Below are 19,567 nucleotides of genomic sequence, written 5' to 3'. Positions count from 1 at the left end.
AGATGCCACTTTTAATTCTGTTTCCAAAAGTGTATTCTAGGTGTTTTGGATTTTAAAAACTCCGCAACACCTATATCTTTATATTTTCACTAACTGGAAGGGATAATTTAAATTTTCTCTCAATTGCATTCAAATTTAGCATCCATAGGAAAAAAATGTGGTAAATCTGAATGCTAAGGAGACCAGATAGATTTTTTTAAAAACCTATTCTCAAAGGACAATGAAGCTGGAGGATCATGATTTATAAAACTTAACCTTAGTAGAAAAGTAACTGGTTTTGTTGTTAGATGAACGTAAGTACAATTTTATGTAGTTATATTTTCAAAGTAATTCTTCTGTTTGAACGATCTGTGCTTATAAGTTTGGTAGTGACTTTCAGATCCAGAAAGACCATTTTCTTATTAGGAACAAGGGTCAATTTCCTGCAGGTCAGATTTGGTCAGAGAGAACACAATGGGTGATTAAAGAAGACGTGCTCTGAGTGTGGTGATGGGGACTGTAGACCCTGAGTTCATGGGGAATCTTGTGTAATCACTGTAACGCTGCACGGAGGCATCTGCCGTGGTTCTCCCTTTCGTCCCTACGTATTAGTAATGCACCGAAACACTCCCATTTTCTGCACGCCTAGGTCTAAGTGCAGGTACAGGTAATTAGTGATGTGATTCAAGCACCACAGTTGCAAACGGGGCATGAACACAATCAGGCCACGGTCATACTGTTACTTGAATGTCATGGGAGTTTGTTAACGATCCCGCTAATTCAGAAAATACCGGTTACACAGTTCACGTAAGGGTCAGACTTCTTGAGCTTGGATTTCTGTACTGGTGGGATTATGTGATCTTAAAATACTCATATTCCCCCGCTAGAAGTTATTTTGTTTGAGCGTTAAAAACAGCAACAGTGATTAGAGTAAGTTCTTATTTATTTCAGGCACAAAACTGATTAACTTATTAAGAAAAATGCTTTTAAACAGTCACTGTTTAATGCAAGTCACGGTTTTAGACTCGGGGTGTCAGTCCCAGTGACGGGTGCGGAGTCCGGGCTCACCGGGTGGCTCGGCCCCAGGAGTCAGAGACGGCGACGAAACCTCACACAGGAGACGAGAAAGTGATTTACAAGCTGCACATCTCACACAAGCTGTGACATCCGGCTCTGAATGTACATGACACCACATCACATCATTTTAAAAGAAGCAAGTGATGAAGATCCAGCTATTCACGAGAGAGGCCATCGACTTAAAAATTCATTCATTTCTGAAGGTGACTTTTCTTTTCTTCATACAAACTCTTAATATACACAGTATTTGGCTGATGAGTTTTGTGGCGTGTACAATGACAAGTGAGTCCCCTAAAGTTTCTAACACTCAAGAGCAGAGGAGAACCGAGACAAATATTTCCAAAGAGAAGAAAGACGACATTGTAAAAGCACCCAGGGGGCAAGAGAGACAGAGAGAGAGACAGACAGATTTTCCTTGAACTTGAACATTTTCAAGACTGGATTATTTCATCCTACCTTTTTGACAGTGAGCTATTCCAGAATGATGTTTTCACTTGTGGCAGCTGAATGAATTACTCTTAAGGATTCGCATTTCTTTACACGGTGCTTTATCTGAATTGTTACATCCTTGCTTTACAAAGGAAATTGCAATATGATGTATGTGTGAAACTAAACATTTATAACAATTTAAGTTATATATTATTTATCATAGTCTATTCTTTTTAAATTATAAAACCAACCCACACTGGTTTCTGTAAAACCGCATTAGGTATTTTTAATATATGGAAAGTACATCCAAACTCAATGATGTGTTTGAAATATACAAATTTATATGTTTTGGGAGTAATTAACCTAAAATATTATTAAAGCTCTCCTTTTTGGTTACGCTATTTCTGCACAGACAATGAATCAGGGAAACCAGGGGTTGCCTTCCAAATTGGGTATTTGCACATTTAAACCCAGGTCTTCCCATCATTTTCTTTTGCACAAATCTTACCAATAACTCCCCACAAATGATCATGTAAATCTAGGTGATGTTACAGAAATCCTTTTATGACTTTTCATGTGTGCTTCCTGTACTTGCAGAGCCCCGACCCAAGGAATTACACTAGTATTGTGAGTTGTGTAACCAGACACTAATATTTTTTAATTATGAAGAACAAACTTCATTTGGTTGTACCAAGTCCGGTCAACTCCAGTCCGATTTTTGTGACTCAGCTGCAACTTTGCGATCCCTTCTGAGGGTCGCCTTCAGGTGGGTGGACAGAGGAACTCCCCCCTCCCCCCCCATGCTGAATCTGTTTCGCATCCTGTGTCAGCAGATCACAAAAGGTGGGGTAAAAAAAAAAGACTCATGTCAAGGACCTAGTGTGATTTTCTTTTTAGCTCATAATAAGTACTATGTAACGGGGTAAGCCGAGAAGACACCTCCTTCTTGACCCCACTTGGAAGTTGTTCCATAGCAGTGACTGAGATTAAACGTCACTGCACTTTATTAAAAATACTACTTTCACAGACGTGAAGAGCTGCAATTTCACGATGGTGGTTGTAGTGGTAGAAAGACGTATTGCCGGTAAAATGTGAGCAAGAGATTTAAAAATGACTGAAGAGCACCACATTGGAAGGTTGAGGAACTGCAAAATGATTCATATTGTTTTCCCGTGGAAATAAAACCCTCGCTTTTTAAAGAAATGAATAGGGGAGAAAGTGTTTTTTTCTTTTTTTCTTTTTTCTTTTTCTGATTCCTACAAGAATGTTTTCTTATGTGGAGCTAGAGACAGTAAAAGAAAAAAAATGACAGGTAAAAAAAAAAAAGAGAGAGAGAGACGTTCATGCATTTAAGCTACCATTAATCTCTGACTCTAATATAAGGCAGACCATTAATCTTTTGCAAAACTACGACTGTAGCCACGTAAGCCTTTTTAGTGCTTTTCATGACAAGGATGTGACGGGCCTCGTAAAGGTAGGAATTAAGGTGTGTCTCCAACAGGTTAACTTAGGCAGGCTCAGCTGTTGTTTGCAACGCGAACGCGATCATAAAAATGCTTTGGAGAAATGGTGGAAAATTGGAACAGAGGAAAAAAACGAGAGGGGTCCTACAGAGTTTATCACAAATGACACCGTAGACATCGACGAACCCCAGTTGCGTGGGCTTATGTGTCATCCTCAGTCTTAATGATGTGGAAGAGGGTGACATTGAACAGGACCTGGTGGCCATTGTTCCAGGCATAAAGAGCTCTATCCCTCGCATTGTAGTCGAGCATGGAGATGTGGAAATATTGGTTGTGGAAGGGGATGTCTGTGTACTCGTACGTGGAGGTTTTGGTGGAATAGGAGTAATACACCTTGGCCCCGGTTAAGTGTGAGTTGGTGACGTACAGCGTCCCGCAGATCATGAAGGACTCCCCCGCGCTCCTCTTGGGATAGCCTGTGTTCCAGCTCTTCGTCACCTCCAGGGTGTCTTGGTTCAGCTGACTGATGACAATGTTGCCGGCATTCTGGTTCGTCGCGTACACGGCCCACAGCCCGATCTCGTCGGCCATGAGGTCGATGTCGGAGAAACCCCCCCATGTGTAGGGGTAGACGTTTTGGAAGCCAGCGTACTCCAGGCTCCGCTGGGCAAGCACCCTGCCCAGGTCAAAGCTGTATTTGATGATGATGTTACTCTGATACTTGTTGAAATAGAGGGAGCCGTTGTACACCACGTGGTTAGTTCCTGCCCATTTGAAAGGGAGGTTGTATGTCCTGGACTCGGCCCCGCTGACAAAGTCGGCCATCGACTTGTACTCGCGGACAATTTTGTTGTTAGTGTAACTATCCATGTACCAGACCTGGGAAGAAGGGGGAAAAAAATAAATGGAGACCTTAAATTCTGTACTCTTCTGAGAATTCCGAAGTAGAGACAGTAAGAGTCAACACTTATTCATATCACTATTCTCAGGCTCAAGAAACCACATCCTCTTAGCGCCAATGGTGCCACAGGCTTTTGCAAAAACCATGGAGGTGTGGCCCACGTGGAAAGGAAACAACGGGGTATGCTTCCCCGAAGCTGCTTTGTTTTCTGCCCCTTTTGTTGACCATTCCGTGCCTGTGACTGAGTGAACCAATCACGTATCAGTGTGACTGATGCTGCTTTGTGTCGTTACCTAATGGATCAGGGTGACCAGTACCTGCAAAAATACCACCTGCTCTGGAAGAAGGAGAGCAAACGTCTCTTCTGCAACTTGCTCTGGAAAATGTAGGGTCTAACTTTGTACCGTTTAGTTCTCCCTCATGGACACCGCAGAACCTTCTAGAAACCAACACTTGTTCCTAGGCCCAGCTGACAAGGACAACCACCTTTTCGTGCAGCCATTTTACTGACTAATCTCATTTGGATGCAACCCTTTTGGGCCTTGTAATGTATGCTGAGCTCTGCAGCGGAATGTAAACAGGGCTTCGGGAAGGTTCCGGTATATTGATTTATATACTGCAGGTATTGCCAATTTACGAAAATACCCGACCCCCAACGTTTCAGTGCTGTTTCCTTTAAAATTACCTCTAGACTGCAGGATATTTATTTAACCTTGTTTTGTGAATTGGTTAGCTCTTCAGTTTTTCACTTATTTGGGTGTTTTTTTTTGACATCACAGAGCAGGTTTTCATAAAAATACATAGAGAATTTTGTGTTGTTGTAATGAGCTGTTTAAAGTGTGAAGAGTAAAACAAATAAAAAGTAGACTCACTATCTTGATAAGTTATAGGACGGAACATTTGAATAAAATAAGTTTGCCACCTACCTGTAGCTGCGTTAATATTATCGCACTGCAAATATCTGCAGGGATGTCACAGTTTTCAGTGGGAAACCATATGCCTAAGGCAAATGAGCAGCTCATTTGTATGTGTAAAGGTGTAAATAAAACATGGTCGCAAGCAAAGGCATTTGTGGAGGCAACGTACCCTGTTGTTTTTCTCGGATGCCAGAGGATCGGTCATCCAGGCGCCGAAGCGGGTCCCTGAGGTCTTGATGGTGATCGGGCCCGTGATTTTCATCAGTTTGCCGCAGGCTAAAATTAGAGAAACGTAGACATGTCCGGTGGCCATGGGCAACGACTCCAACGTACAAGGGGGAAAAAATGTCTCCTAAATCAAGGGGTTAACGTCACATAGCCTGAAGGGATGACCATTCGTGCTGGGAGTCAGACAGTTAAATACAGTATGAACGATAAAGAGTTGCTTTCTCAATGCTAAATCTAAATCTAAAAGATGGAGGTTGTTTTTATTTACCTGTATTGTTGACACCGCTACAGATGTTCCCTATTTCCCCTGCTTGCCCCCATTCCCCGGCCCTCCCCCACCAGAAACTAAAGAGAGGTAGTGATCTGTGCAGCTTGGAAAGAAACAAGTGAGGAGAGCCGCGGTCAGCACATCAGTTCAGCAACTGTATCTTCTCGGAATCAGAAAAAGTTAATCAAATTGTTGATGGACCTGTCCACCTCCCCAGAAGCTCCTTCCCTCCCCGCCCCTGGGCTCCAAGACTTCACACAACTTCCACAAGTCAGAAACAGCTCTGCAAGCCACTTTTCAGCCTATACCGAGGAATCTGCGGCCCCGTGAAGATGTGACAGGATATAACGGCAGAAGTTCCACTGCAGTTGGCCTGAGTGGGTCTTGAAGTGTAAACGCCTCATGCAGATACTAGGGCCCGATGGAGCCTGAGGACCGAGGACAAAGAGCTCCCGGAGCTCAAGCCCCACACCCTGGAGTCATGAGCTGTGAAAAATATGGAGAATCCTGTGATGCAACAGATACCGTGAAAACTAACGGCTTTATTCCAAGTTGTAATGTTTTTATCAAATAAGATGTCAGGAAAGTCCTGGACTGCAAAAATGTCAACGCCTAAACCAAAGAGAAACCCAGGCATTGGGCGAGATTTTTAAATAGGGGAAATTTAGAAGTGATGGATTGGACCATTGTGAAAGGCTGCGTGAGGCCTGCGAAGGCCCATTTGTGGTCTAAACGGAGGAACCTTCTTTCCTATCCATTTATATCCTTTCCCCTTTTCTACTTGTTTTTTTTTTTACTTAAAATTTTTTGTTCTTTTGGTTCCATGTTTCTTTCATTGTCCTCTCCCTGTCCTTAGAGTCGATACATTTCTAGTTTGTTTCTATTGGTGACTGTGTGTTTGGAAGAGAAAGGATAGATCTCCAAAGCAAATCAAGAACACGACTAACCTCAACTTGGAGCTACCTTGTGTGATTAATTCGTAACTGGCAGAATACTAAATCGTGCAGTCAGGAAGACGGTGAAGAATAACTATATATTTTGTACTATTACTTCAGTGATATCTGCAAAGTTGAGTGTATTCTCTGAATATTATGAGTGAACATACTGTAACCAACTTAATGTTTCTGATATCACAGGTGGAAAAGTACATGAAGTCTCAAGTATATTGAAATAAATAGGAATGTACCCACTCCTTGAAAATCACAACAAAGCAAAATGTTTTCATTTTCCTTAGGCATGAATAATAGAGTCAACAAAATAAAAATAGCAGAATTAGCAGGTAAAAGATGCAAAGTAACTGATTTAAGAGGCTAAGGAATTTTCCTGGCTTCAAAACCTAAATATTCTGAGTATTAAAAAGTCACTGTGAGATTTAGAAGACTTGTAATAAAGAGAAGACATTGGAACTTTTCAGGGAAAGTGTGTGAGTGGCCACAGGCAGATGGATTGGAATCAGACTGGTGTTGGGCTTCCCACCATTGATGTGTGAGCTGGAAGACAATAATTGGTGCCTTTACAGCTCGGGGGGGAAATCAGTGGGAGATGGGATACATCATTCTCTGACAGATAAACTTTCCAAAGTTTCAGCCTTTCCCGAGAAGTTACTTGGGAACATATTGTAGCAAAATAAGCGAGTGAAGTAAGACAGGGCGAGACAAGAGGCCAGGGACCAGTGACTTGTTGTGTCTGAATGAGAGCTGAGCAGGTCTTGAGAGCCATTAGTCCAGAAGGAAAAGAGACACCTCCAGGAGGGAGATCTCAGCAATGAGAGGAGTTGACCTTGGAAATCCTGTATGAGACCCTCCAGGGAAGACTGGGTCTGGTGAAGCACCTTAGGAAGTACCAGCAAGGAGAATTCACTGGAACTTGACCCTAGTCATATCCTCCTTGGAGGGTCACCTTGGAAAACATCCGAGTCCACCACTCAGCTCCTAAAGGACAAGGTGAGCATTGTCACAACAACATAAATGACTTCACTTGTAGAGTCAGCCTGTGACTAGTGATAGAAAACAGATGTTTCATCTGCTGTGTGGTTGTAGAAAATGCAAGCTGTCTCTAACCATGATGACAGGTAGGCAAAGGTCGCACTGGGAGAGAATTAAAAACTGGGAGAAGAAACAAGGGAAAGATGGGGTGTAACTAGCTCACAGTTAAGAACATGGTGTTAAGATAGTTCTCCTGCAGTTGATGCAAAATAATAAAGATTTCCTGATGAGGCTCAAAGTTACACAGTTAAGGGTCAGATGGTGACTCAGCACATGCATTTTACGAGGAGAGAAGAAAGAAACCGGCTTTGGTGCAGTGACCTAAATCTTTGTTTTGTGGAGCAGAAAGTCAGTCAACAGTAGATAACACTGATTCAAAATGGGGGGCAGGATAAGCATGTTTTAGAGATAAGATTCAACTACGTCGAGCCTTAAAAGTAGACTTAAATGCAGCTGCCTCTGGGGGGCAGAGCTGGACCTGGAGAGGGTTGCTTTTCAGTGTGAGCCCTCTGAGGCTCAGCATATAATTTCTGGTCCTGTGCATACAGTACTTACAATTTTAAAAGTTAAAATAGCTGCTACATGTAATGTCCACCATTGAATGTAAAAAGCAAAAAATCCCTTTATGTATCGCCTGTTGGAAATCATTTTCAGGTTTTTACATGCCGGGTGAGCACTGAAGATGGAAACAGTCTCCAGGAATGGGAGCTGTGAATATTCTGCATTTCAATTTGGTGTCAGTCCTGCAAGCACGTGCCTGAAATAGAGTCCTTTGAACTCCCACCCCTATCTTCCATTTACATGGCGATCTCTCTCTCTAATTCTTTCAACCTTTAAAAAATCAGATTCCTTACAATGAATTGTAACATTCATCTGTTACTTTATCTATGTGTTAAGAAAGGCTGATACTACCTTGGTGATTGCATAGGTGAGCCCGTGTGTAGGAACGGTACTAACAGATATTATGCATGTTCAGGCAAAAATGTTGTGCATTTTATTTCAACACAGTAAGTGGTTATGACCTTGGAAAAATAGGCTCCTGTAGAAGATCCACTTTCCATAGGAGAAAAAATTAGTCTAAAATTTCCTGAAAATCATCCTTTAGAGATGAATGATCTTCCATGATCATTTGAACAAAGAACAGATATGTGGAATCACAGAAGGTCCATTTGAATTTGTTCTGGAAATAGATCAGCATAATATCCCAGACATGAAACATAAACATAACAAAATGTTTGCCCCCATAAAACTTTGTACCCAGAGTTAAAGGTGGAGAGGACACACAGTCTGGAAGAAATTGTGGTGGCCACGAGTCGCTTTTGATCCTGAGAGTGAATACTTTGTTGTTTTGGAGTTGAACTGAACATTTTAGACAGTGAAACTATACCACGAACCCTCAGAGGGAGTGTTTGAGCCTATCTTTCAGTGGCACCAGCCCCTCTACCATCAGGAGCCCGTGCTCCACTGTATGAAGCACGGTTTGGACAAAGCAAGAAGACATGACGCTCATATTTCCCTCCGATGTGTGCACATTGCTAATGTCAATTCATTGTCTGGGTTTAAATGACCTCCTAGATTCAGTTTATGTAGACATAACGTTAATAGGAATCGAGTTGGATGGATTAGTTAAAATCTGCCCCGAAATTATCTTTGCCATGGATCTCATGCAATCAACATTTGCAAACAGTTGACAGCTTGTGGGGGGCGTGGGCGTCTGCCCCTCTGCGGTGTTTGGCTTTCACCCAACATTGTGCTCATAGGACAGGGGGGCAGTGCTGAGCCTCAGGCTGTTCTGACCAGGAATTGAGACAGAAATTACACCAGGAGTTAAAGGCTTCTGATACCTAAACCGAAAATGACGTTGCTTTCTTCTTGTAGCAATGGGCATTTTCTCTGAAAAGTGTTGGAGGGTAAAACCAGTAGTTACTATTGAAATATAAGACTGAATTTAGTCATCCATCAGTCACTGACTGAGAAGTCACTGTGTGTTGGCACTGTGCTGGGTGTTGGTGGATGGGGAGGTAGGGAGAAAACATAGGTTTATATATTGTAGCTTCTAAAAAATGGCTTCGCTTGTGGCCATCCTCCCATTTCTTTCTTTCTGCTTTTTTTTTTTTTGACTCAGCTGGCAAGGAAAGTGAAGTGAGGTGATTATTTCAGACCAAATCTACAATGGGAAGGAAAGGATATAGCACTGAGGGCACCGAGTGTCTGTTGATATTACAATAAACAAAGGTTATGGAAATGCAGCCCCGAGCACTCTGGTACATCAGAGGCTCTCCTCCATTAGGATGGCCTTCTTAAGGAACGTGGAATTTATTTGATTCCAAGCCACATTTACCCCTACTCATCTACCAAACAGACCCATAAACTGTCAAAGATAGAAGGAAACTCGCAAATGCAGCTTATCTTTCATGTTTAGCTTTTTATAAGAAATAGATGAGAAGACCTGCAAAGGACCAGTTCAATGCACTTATATGTTTTTTATCAGGTCCTTGCTGTGGATCTTAATGGCACTTCTCCATGCAAAGGAAACTTAGCTCTGTAACCTAGTAAATCAATATAATTCCGCAAAATTTAACTCTGTGAGATTTCGGCGAAGGGGGCTTTTAAGTTAGACGTAACCATTTCAGAATATGCAGGTGGAACTATGAGAACTCTCATTCCAGATAAAGAGGTTTCTTATCTAGTCTCTGGCCAGGAAAGTACTGTGGTCATTTAGGAACAAGTGCTTTGTTTTCTTTAATTCTCCCGTGAGTGATCCTCTTCCCCCCATTTCCCCCCAGGTGTGTCACCCACCAGCTCTCTCCCACCTGCAAAGTAACTCACAATGTGCAGTGTCGGCCTCTGTCTTCCTGTCACCAGCCTGACTTGAACCTCAGTCCACAACAAAAGTGAAATTTTTCATCCCCAAAGTCCCATCCTCTGAGTAACCAATTTTTGTAGTATTAATCTAAGAAGCTCACTCGAAGTGAAGAGTTAATAATCCAAAACATCAACAATTGAAAAATGAGATCCATATCTCAAATGAGTCCTTCAGTCTCTTAATCTGAAATAGTATAGAGAGAATTTTGAACTACGTGGCAATAAACTTGCTGAAAACCCCAAATAGGTCTGCGGTAATTATGTACGGAAATGTCCTTTTCTCCTCGCCAAGTCATGGATAAGGTGCTGCACATACAGTCCCTCCACGTTGGGTGATCGTGGTGGGGTGGCCTATTAGCCAATCAACTCTCTTACCAGCTCTCTTGTTCGGTAGGAGTATTTCATTCTAATTCCAGTCAATTCTCCCCCAGAAAACTTTGGGTGCTAAAGAGAAGGCTTTTGTTAAGTTGTCTTCAGATAGGGTGGTTCATTCATTTGTTCATGAATACGTGCATGCATTCATTCATCCACTCATCTAGCTAAGATTTAATGATCACCACGCACTGCGATAGGTACTAGAGTTACAATGGGGAGCAAGACATGAGACCTCTTTTCCAGTGAAGCTTACATTTTGATGAAAGAGCAAGGGATAAATAAATAAGCAAATAAGCTAGGTATATCAGGTAGGAATAAATCTAATGCGGGTGTTTAAACAGGACAGTTTGACAAAGAGCGAGTTAGGAGCTGCTTCAGGCCAGGGCAGTAGGGAGACCTCTCACATAACAGGCTATTCAGTCCGAGGTTAGATGTGGACCCACCCACTGGAAAGGAAAGGATGGAGGTCCAGGCAGTGGATCAGTTACGGGTGGAGAAGGCTCAGTGCCCACATTTGGATCCTGATCCTGTCACTCATTCTCTGGGGGCTTGGACAGTATTTACCTCTCAGTGTCTCACGGGTACCAGTAGTCGTGACGTGTGTCTCACCGGGTTAGACAAGAGTTTGGGGATGAGCAGAGGGAAAGGAGGTGAGGGTGGATGAAAGAGGGTTATGGGAGGATAAATGGTGATAGGAGGAGACCTGACTTGCAGGGTGAACACACAATACAGCATACAGGTGATGTAGCAGGGGTGTTCGACCTTTTGGCATATCTGGGCCACACTGCAAGAAAGAGAGTTGTCTTGGGCCACACAGGAAATACACAAACACTAATGAAAACTGATGAGCAAAAAGAGGTTTTAAGTACATGTACGATTTTGTGTTGGGCTGCACTCATAGCCATCCCGGGCCACATGGGGCCCGCAGGCCACGGCTTGGACATCCCTGCGTGTAAACCCCAGCAGGAGCTACAGGAGGGACTCTTTCGGGGGAGAAGCAGGGGCAGGGGGTAGAGAAATATGGGGTTAGGGGAAATTTCTACTGTACTGATCTCACTGTTTAAGGAAAGACTGTTTAGGAATAATCTCATAGAGAGGGAGAAACCAATGATATAAAAGAAAGAATAATTAAATAAATGAACCCTTGGGTAGATGCTAATTTAATCTATGTAGTAACCATGAGGAATCATGCCTATCTATTTTTTTAGACGGTCCGTTTTGTCTGCCTCTTCCTCCACAACTTTCCAGGAAATACACTTTGTGTGGTGCGTTCCATCCCGGTTCGAATGATCAGGTGGATGTCAGGAGAGCTGATTTTGCATCCGAGCCGCCATAATACATAATCACATAATATTGGATAGTGCAGCTATTTTTCCGGGATGGTTTCTTCATCTGTCAGATGGATGGTCTGAGCTTGACATTTTGTTAATCTGAGAGAATGTCCACTGAATACACAATCAACAAACTTTTAGATGCTGTTGGGGAGAAGGCAGTATTGGTGGTTGTAGTGAAACACACACACACACCAGGATGATAAGGTCACTCTTGTCACCATCATCATCACCATCTACTTTTATTCCTAGGAAGCAAAATACGAAAGGGCTCTTGTTGATTTCATCCTGGTAGCCGTTTCTCTTACAAACACGTACTGGATTTCTAAGCTGAGGTTCATCGTGTCAGATGGAATCGATAAAAATGAAAGTTGCAGGAACTGATAAACACTGGCTGTTTTGGTCGTTAAAATGTTGTGGATCTTTATGCTAAGGAAACACAGGTATTCTTTGATTCCGATGGAGGGCAGGAATTGTAAATGTAAAGTAAAATAAACAGTATACATCATTTCTATTTCTTGGCTCCCCGAAATGAGCTCTTCTTCAAATAAATGGTGATCTCTCTCACTTCACTCTCACTTTCCATGAGGACATGGGACACCAGGCAGAAAGGACAATTTCCCCAAATGCCTGGGAGACGAATGTTCCTGCGAAAGTGGAAAGCACAGAAAGAAGTTCGGAGTTTTGCTTCATTGATTTTTCTCTTGCTGTGGTCTTGTCTGCAGTGAGACATATGAGAACATTAGCATTTCATAATGTGTTTTGTCTGTACGGTTCTGTATATTCAGAAAATATACTGAATAGGTAGTGGAAGAGTGTGACCATCTTACTTTTGGATGCCTTTTAGACTTTGTAATATCAATTACAGTCCATATTTATCAATCTGTAGCTCAGGAAAAGATGTGTTTTGGCATTCAGCAGGAAGATCAGTTTGGAGCAATGAAGCATTAACGACATCTGTCTTCTCTTTTGTTTATTTCTTTAATATATATTTGTACTTTGTAATGTCCTGGACTAATAGCTTCTGGATTTGAATCCTAAGGCCATGATCATATAAGTAAGTTAAATGGAATAGTGAGTATTGTTTCATGACAGACTGTTATTTCTTTTTTACTTAGGGCCATTGAAGAACTCATGTAGCAAGAAGTAGATGTGATCTGATTTTTAAAGTCTTATCTATTGAAGTTACTTAAAATAAGTTTACCTCTTCTATACATTTGATGATAAAAATCTTTCAATTATTTATTAAAAATGTTTAAACTTATTGATTTGAGGGAAGGAGTGAGGGAGGAAGAGAGAAAAAAGAGAGACATTAATATGTTCCACTTATTTATGCATTCATTTGTTGACTCTTGTTTGTGCCCTGACTGAGGATCGAACCCGCTACCTTGGTATATTGGGATGATGTTCTAACCAACTGAGCTATCTGGCCAGGGCAACTGTTCCTATTACTTAACCCTTTATTTGAGTGTCTAATCTGACCCACTGTAGTGATGAGGGAAAGGTCAGACTGACTGTAGTAATTGCTATCCTAGATTGGACCTAGAACGAGTTTGCACTGGGGTGTTTGGTCCATGGGACCAAGAATAATGGGTGTCAGAATACCTCTGTGTTCCATAGTTAACACAACTTCACCCCTGTTTTATTTTTAAAAGACTGCCTCAAACCTTTTTGGGATCAAGCTTATATTATGAATATATGTTTAAGGCACAGCCTATTTAATATCCAAACTGAACGGAGCAGAACTATATTATGAAATCCCAAATAATCTGGCAATGTATGCCTGCCTCTGAAAACACAGCTTTTATATCCTGCAAAGGCTTTCAATTTAGTTGTAATCGAGGAAAACATAGGATATAAAAAAAAGATAAATTATAAATCAATTTATAGTAAAATATACCACGATCTCCAAATGTGTTAAAATAAGTAGAGCTTCCAGGGTTCCAGAAGCGTGAATCATCATCAAGTCAGTGGACATGGGACACTCTGCATTGAATGTCAGAGTGCAGAATTTCAGGGACAGCAGACCTGTCTGTGGTAAGTGACTCATTTGCAGGTCTTCTGAACGTAACTGTCAGGAATTTTTTTTTTTGGTCATTTTCCCCTATTATATTTGCAAACTACGTCTCACTTCTCTCCACTCCAGGCACACCGTTTGAGTTTTAATTCCCACTTTCACTGAGATTTTCAGTGTTCCTTGCTGTAAGTGCTACGCTGAGGCACATAGCAGGCGTTTTGGAACAGCACCCTGCCCTGGCCTCACAGAAAGAACAGAAGGCCACCGAATCAAAGGTGAAAAGGGCTTCATTTTTGTTGCCTTTATCCCCGCCTCCCCACCCATTTTTGGTTTGGTAAAAGATAAAGTGTTTTATGTTTGACATACACCAATTTATTTCTTGAAGGCAACGTAAACCTTTTCAATTTAAAAGTAATGTTTGCTTTCAAAGACAGAATAGACATTTAGTTTTTGCCTATTGCATTTTAGATCTTTTATGACAATCTACAAAGATTTAGGTAGAATAACATGCAAAAGGCCTTGGCCTCTCAGAACAAGGACAACTAGGCCATAAGGGGGTAAAGATTAAAAAAAGAAGCACATTGTCATTTTCAGTTTTTAGGAGACCATGCAAGCGATGTCTGATCATGTTTAAGAGCCACCCGGGAAGGCCCGTGGGAAAGTGGGCATCTAGTGTGTGGCAACAAAAAAGTGTTAGAATTTGGGTGGGTGGGTGGGAGGAAGTGGGAGAGAAAAGGCTCAGGCTGCGGGGGGAGAGGGAGTTGTGTGTCTAGGAGGTGGTGAAAGTAGACACACTGTTGAGGAACTGGAAGAACAGAATTGCTCCAGTTCAGAGTGGGTGCACGGTGGGAACTTGAGAGAAAAGTACTGCAGATTTAGGCAAAATCCATGTCCTCAACCCTGAAACACCAATCCAAAAGAACCTATACACCCCAGTGTTCATAGCAGCGCTATTTACGATAGCCAAATGCTAGAAGCAACCTAAGTGCCCACCGGTAAATGAGTGGGTCAAAAAGCTACGGTACATTTACACAAAGGAATACTATGCAGCAGAAAGAAAGAAGGAGCTTCTACCCTTTGTGACAGCATGGATGGAACTGGAGACATTATGCTAAGTGAAATAAGCCAGGCGGTGAGGGACAAATACTATACAATCTCACTTTTAACTGAAACATAATTAATAAAAGAAAAAAGCAAACAAAATATAACAAGGGACATCGAAATGAAGAACAATCTAACAACAGAGGGGAGGGAGGAAGGGTTTTCAGGAACTACTATAAAGGACACATGGACAAAACTAAGGGGGGGGGAGGAAGGGAGGGAGGTGGGTTTGGCTGGGGTCGGGAGGAGTGGTGGGAAAATTCAAACAACTATAACTGAACAACAATAAAATAATTATAAGAATTTGTGTCATTGGGACAAACCATGCAAACTTATTTGGATTTCATTTCAAAGGAAAATTGCTTGAATGCAGTGTGGTCTGAGTAGATCTGCAAAGATGACTGTAGTGTCCAGCATGGTGGAGAGGAACGGACTTCAGATGAGGGCAGTGGGGGCAGGGCCATTGTGACTGAGGGGCAGCGGAATAGGCTGGGATTTGGGTGGCAGAGGTGAGGGTGCCTGGAAAGGAGGTTTGGGAGATTGCTGGGGGGCAGGGGTAGGGGACAATGGGGTGCCTGCATGTAAGCGCCATTCAGAGAAGAGTCAGAACAGACTCCCAGGCTTCTCGCGACAGCCCTTGGGTTCTGTGTACTGAGTCAAAATCACTGGGGCATCCGGGGAGTTGCTCTGTTATTGCATGCACCCGACAAAAGACAGCTATGTGGGGAACCATCTCAGTCTTCAAACAGAGGAGGACCTGGGTTTGAAGTTGCTGCCTCCAACACATGCCTCCAGCAAAGGACTTCCAACTGAGCAGTCTGTTTTCAAAAGATGGCCAACGATAAGACCTAACCCAGAATTCTGGTGGTGATCGGAATGACCGCACATAGAAGCGCTGTGAATGCTGCTTGTCTTTCTTGTGCTTGCTGTCCCCACTAAAGACAAGCTCTGTGACCCTGCAGGGACCCAGGCTGCTGCTCACCTTTGCAGCCCCGACACGTGGCAGAGTGCCTGCACACACTGGGGACTCGTTACACATGTGTTGAATGTGCAGATATGACGATGACCACATGGACATCCCATTCCCTTTTGGGATGCCAAAACCAATTTGGCATGAACATGGTACAGGCAAGAACCCAAACTTATTACTTGAGACCTCAAGTTTTGAATGTTACTGTCACTCCCATTGGATGTGAAGATTCAAAGCTGCAGCATTCATGCAAAGGTGTGCCCTGTGTTTCACTGGAGGGCACCAAACCTTGGTTGTGAGACAGAACTAAGGCGAGGCAGAGGGTGCAGGCTGGGAACTGGAAGGCTGACTGTAGTCTACACTAAATGCCTATTGGTGGCCCCAGGGGGGCGCAGGCGCTTTCATTGTGTTTCCAGTTAAATTCTCACATGCATACAATTACCTTTTGCTTGTCAGGGAATATGGTAGGATTTAATTAAGCACAGGGGACCTTATTCTATTCAGTCTCTCGTAGTAGAAGACTAAGCATTTAGGAAAGAGCATTGCTGTCCTTCACTCAGGCCACTAGGGTGCATTGCTGTTGAAGCATTTTTTTTCTAACTTCTATTTTCACCCAAACTTGAATTCTCCAGCAGTAATGAGCCCAATGATGCTCTCGTTGTCTCAGTTGCTTGTGATTTGTCCGGTGTGGGAGGAACTGCTAGCTTGCAGGCGATGAGTCTCGTTTGTTTTTTAGTGACCTTAAAATTCACGGGACGTGCACTGTGACATTTTCCCAAAAGGCCAACCCACTGACAAGGTAAGGAGAAATGCATTCGTCATGGCTGCACAGTTTTGCTTTCTCTCCCAATCCATTCCCCCTGTGCTGAGCGGTTTTTGTGGGGAAGGAAGAGGCGACTTTGATGAGTGAGCCTTGCTTCTGTGACTGCATTGCCAACACCATGGTTGTCTCAAGTCCCACTCAAGATCTGAGCAGCAGGGCACCTGGGCGAGACCCTCTGGAACCCTGACCCTCTGATATGTTTTTTTATTTTCCTGCATTTCCTGTAAATGGCCCTCATGTGGATTAGCCTGGATTTTCTGAGTTCGTGTGTTCTGGTATTTTGGTATTTGGGCACTTGCCTATGAGATAATACTAGGCATGGAAGGGCAGGTAAAGTGCTTCTCAGATAAGGTCAAATTCAAGGAGTTCATCATCACCAAGCCCTTGTTATATGAAATGTTAAAGGGACTTATCTAAGAAAAAGAAGATTAAAAATATTAACAACGAAAGGACAGCAAACTCACAGTTATTAACAACCACACCTAAAACAAAAGCAAACTAAGAGGACAGCTAGATCGGGAGTGGAACCATAGAAATGAAGAACACATGGAGGGTTAGAAACAGGGGAGTGGGAGGAGGAGAAGGGAGAGAAGGTACAGAGAATAAGTAGCATAGATGGTAGGTAGAAAATAGACAGGGGGGAGGGCAGGAATACTATGGGAAATACAGAATCTAAAGAACTTGTGACACATGGACATGAACGAAAGGGGGGGGTGGTGGGGGAGGTATGTGCAGGGTGGAGTGGAGTGAAGGGGGGAATGGGACAACTGTAATGTCATAATCAATAAAATATATTTTAAAAATACTAGGCATGGAATTAAAAGGGTTCACAGAGATGATTTGGTTTAATCCGTACCAATTTCCAAGGAGTACAGTGTTAATAAAACTATAACTTGGTATGACACTCAAAATTATATGCTTGTGTTTTCTTCTGCAAATATATAGATAGATAGATATATAGATAGATAGATATATAATATACACTACATGTATCTTATTAGATGCCTCCTTTCATATTGGAGTCAATCTTTTTTTAAGGGAAAATAGGGAGATTTATTTATTTACTGTTTCAGGGCTCATGCGGCTTTGTGTTTCCTGTTATGAGGGCTGTTTGTCTTTATCTGAGCAGGTTGTCTACATTGTCATCAGGGTCAGTGGTTCAGCTGATGAACAGTCTCTCTGGTCAGGAGACTCTCCCTTGGTGACCGTCTGCATTAACCGACGCAGACTCGGCGTGATGGTGGGGAACAGTCAGTCCCCGGGACAGAAAGCACGAACGTGTCAGAACCCCTGTGGCGCCGGGCTCTCTGCTGAGCGAGCAGGGATCTGCGGGCTGCTAATGGCCTCGCGCGAGTTTATGGCGTGTGACTACTATTTTCCGTAGTTCGCAAGGTCAGATCAGTTAACTCGAAGAGTGGCCATCTCATTAAATAAGAAAGTTAGACACTAGTTTTATTGCGGTTTGGTATCTATATTGGTTGCTGGGTATTTTTGATTAGTTAAAACAAAAACAAATATTAACTAATTAATGCAGTTTCTTTGACAGATTCTTTCAAATTTACTGGCCTATGGGGGAAAATGAATAAAAAGATATGTATCGCAGGTCACAGCCCTAAGGCCCAAGGGGGGCCCCACAGAAACACTTTGCCTCGTCTAGTAGGAAGAAGTAGGTTGGAGTTGCATTTACTTAGATTAACTCTCTTTGTCTCAAATATCACTTTCACCGTTGGAGATAGAGTGTGGGGAGAGGCATGCAGATCAGAGGAAGCGCCGTGGGGAGTTAGGATTTCCAGCTGCAGCAGACGGTACGTCCAGCCACGTGAACTCAGAGCGAGCACAGGGCGGGGGAAAAGTAGGTTTCCAGTCGCGACTGCACGAACCACAGAGTTCATTCTTATACCATCATTGATTAATTATGGCATTATTTTTTTGTACAAACCACTGTAGACCTGCTTGTGCCGATGTTAGAAGTGAAGTTCATTTCTAAAACCGAGCCAATTCCAAGAGTTTCCCTTGTCAGTCCCTCAAAACCATCACCGACACATTAGGTGGGGCTCGCGGTGTTGACTAGGTACAACTTTTCTGTCACCCGTCCTTGCTTTGGTGGAGTCCGGTTGCACTGGACAGACCTCGAGAGAAGGACATGCGACCAGTACGAGCCTGGTCTCGGCGTGCAAGCCTATTTCTCAGGTTGATTGAGAGATGCTCAGAATGGCAGAGTGAATTGATGGGTCTTTCACATGTTCTTGGAACTCATTCAAGTTTTATTGTAAAGCACATTCACCCTTTGAAATTTTCGTACTGGAAAGGGTTTTCCTTAAATTTGTTACTCCTTTTCTACGTTTATTTCCTATTCCAGAACGTTTTCTTTACCTTGAGAAAACACTTTTCTGTGGTCATTAAGCTACTCCCTGCCTCTCTTCCCCCACCGCATGTCTCATGTCAACAACTAAAATACTGTTCCTAAGTGTGCTTATGGCCCCCATTTATTCACTTCCTTACCACTTATTATTCTGCAGTAAGTTACAGATTAGTCCCGTGACACCTTCAATTGAAAAATTAGCCCATGGACGCAATGAAGAGTTTGTGAACTCCCTCCAGGTTCGGTCAAGAACTGTAGTCCAAGACCCAGGTCCCCCGATGCTGGGCCCCCTACAGAATAGTGCCTGTCTGTCTCTCTTTGTGATTTCTGACATCAGCCAGAGCAGCTGCGGGCAGCTCTGCAGGGTGTGGGGTCTTTGGGTTGGCTTTAATCATTGTTTCACGTTGCCCCCAGCTTCCTTTCCTACATTCTCCAACTTTCCCCACAACCAGAAATGCCTCCCCTCTCCCCTGGCC

At 42.8% G+C, this 19,567-nt stretch overlaps 1 protein-coding gene across 2 annotated transcripts in view; it reads right to left on the bottom strand.

The window, feature by feature from the left end:
* Window positions 1-906: 906 nt before the first annotated feature.
* OLFM3 (olfactomedin 3) overlaps window positions 907-19,567 on the bottom strand; it is a 156,032-nt gene continuing 137,371 nt past the window's right edge. For both annotated transcript variants that reach the window (XM_037051310.1, XM_037051308.1), the window contains exons 5-6: window positions 4,936-5,042; window positions 907-3,827 (exon numbers count right to left, since the gene is read on the bottom strand). In XM_037051310.1, coding sequence (XP_036907205.1) covers window positions 3,150-3,827; window positions 4,936-5,042 — 785 coding nt within the window. In that variant the 3' untranslated portion in view covers window positions 907-3,149. The remainder of the gene's footprint in view (window positions 3,828-4,935; window positions 5,043-19,567) is intronic.

The sequence above is a fragment of the Sturnira hondurensis genome, unplaced genomic scaffold (assembly GCF_014824575.4).
Source record: "Sturnira hondurensis isolate 20B ecotype Veracruz unplaced genomic scaffold, ASM1482457v3 Scaffold0007217, whole genome shotgun sequence".
Lineage (NCBI taxonomy): Eukaryota > Metazoa > Chordata > Mammalia > Chiroptera > Phyllostomidae > Sturnira > Sturnira hondurensis.
Note: the sequence above shows the minus strand (reverse complement) of the source record. Positions and strands in the feature narration are given on the sequence as shown.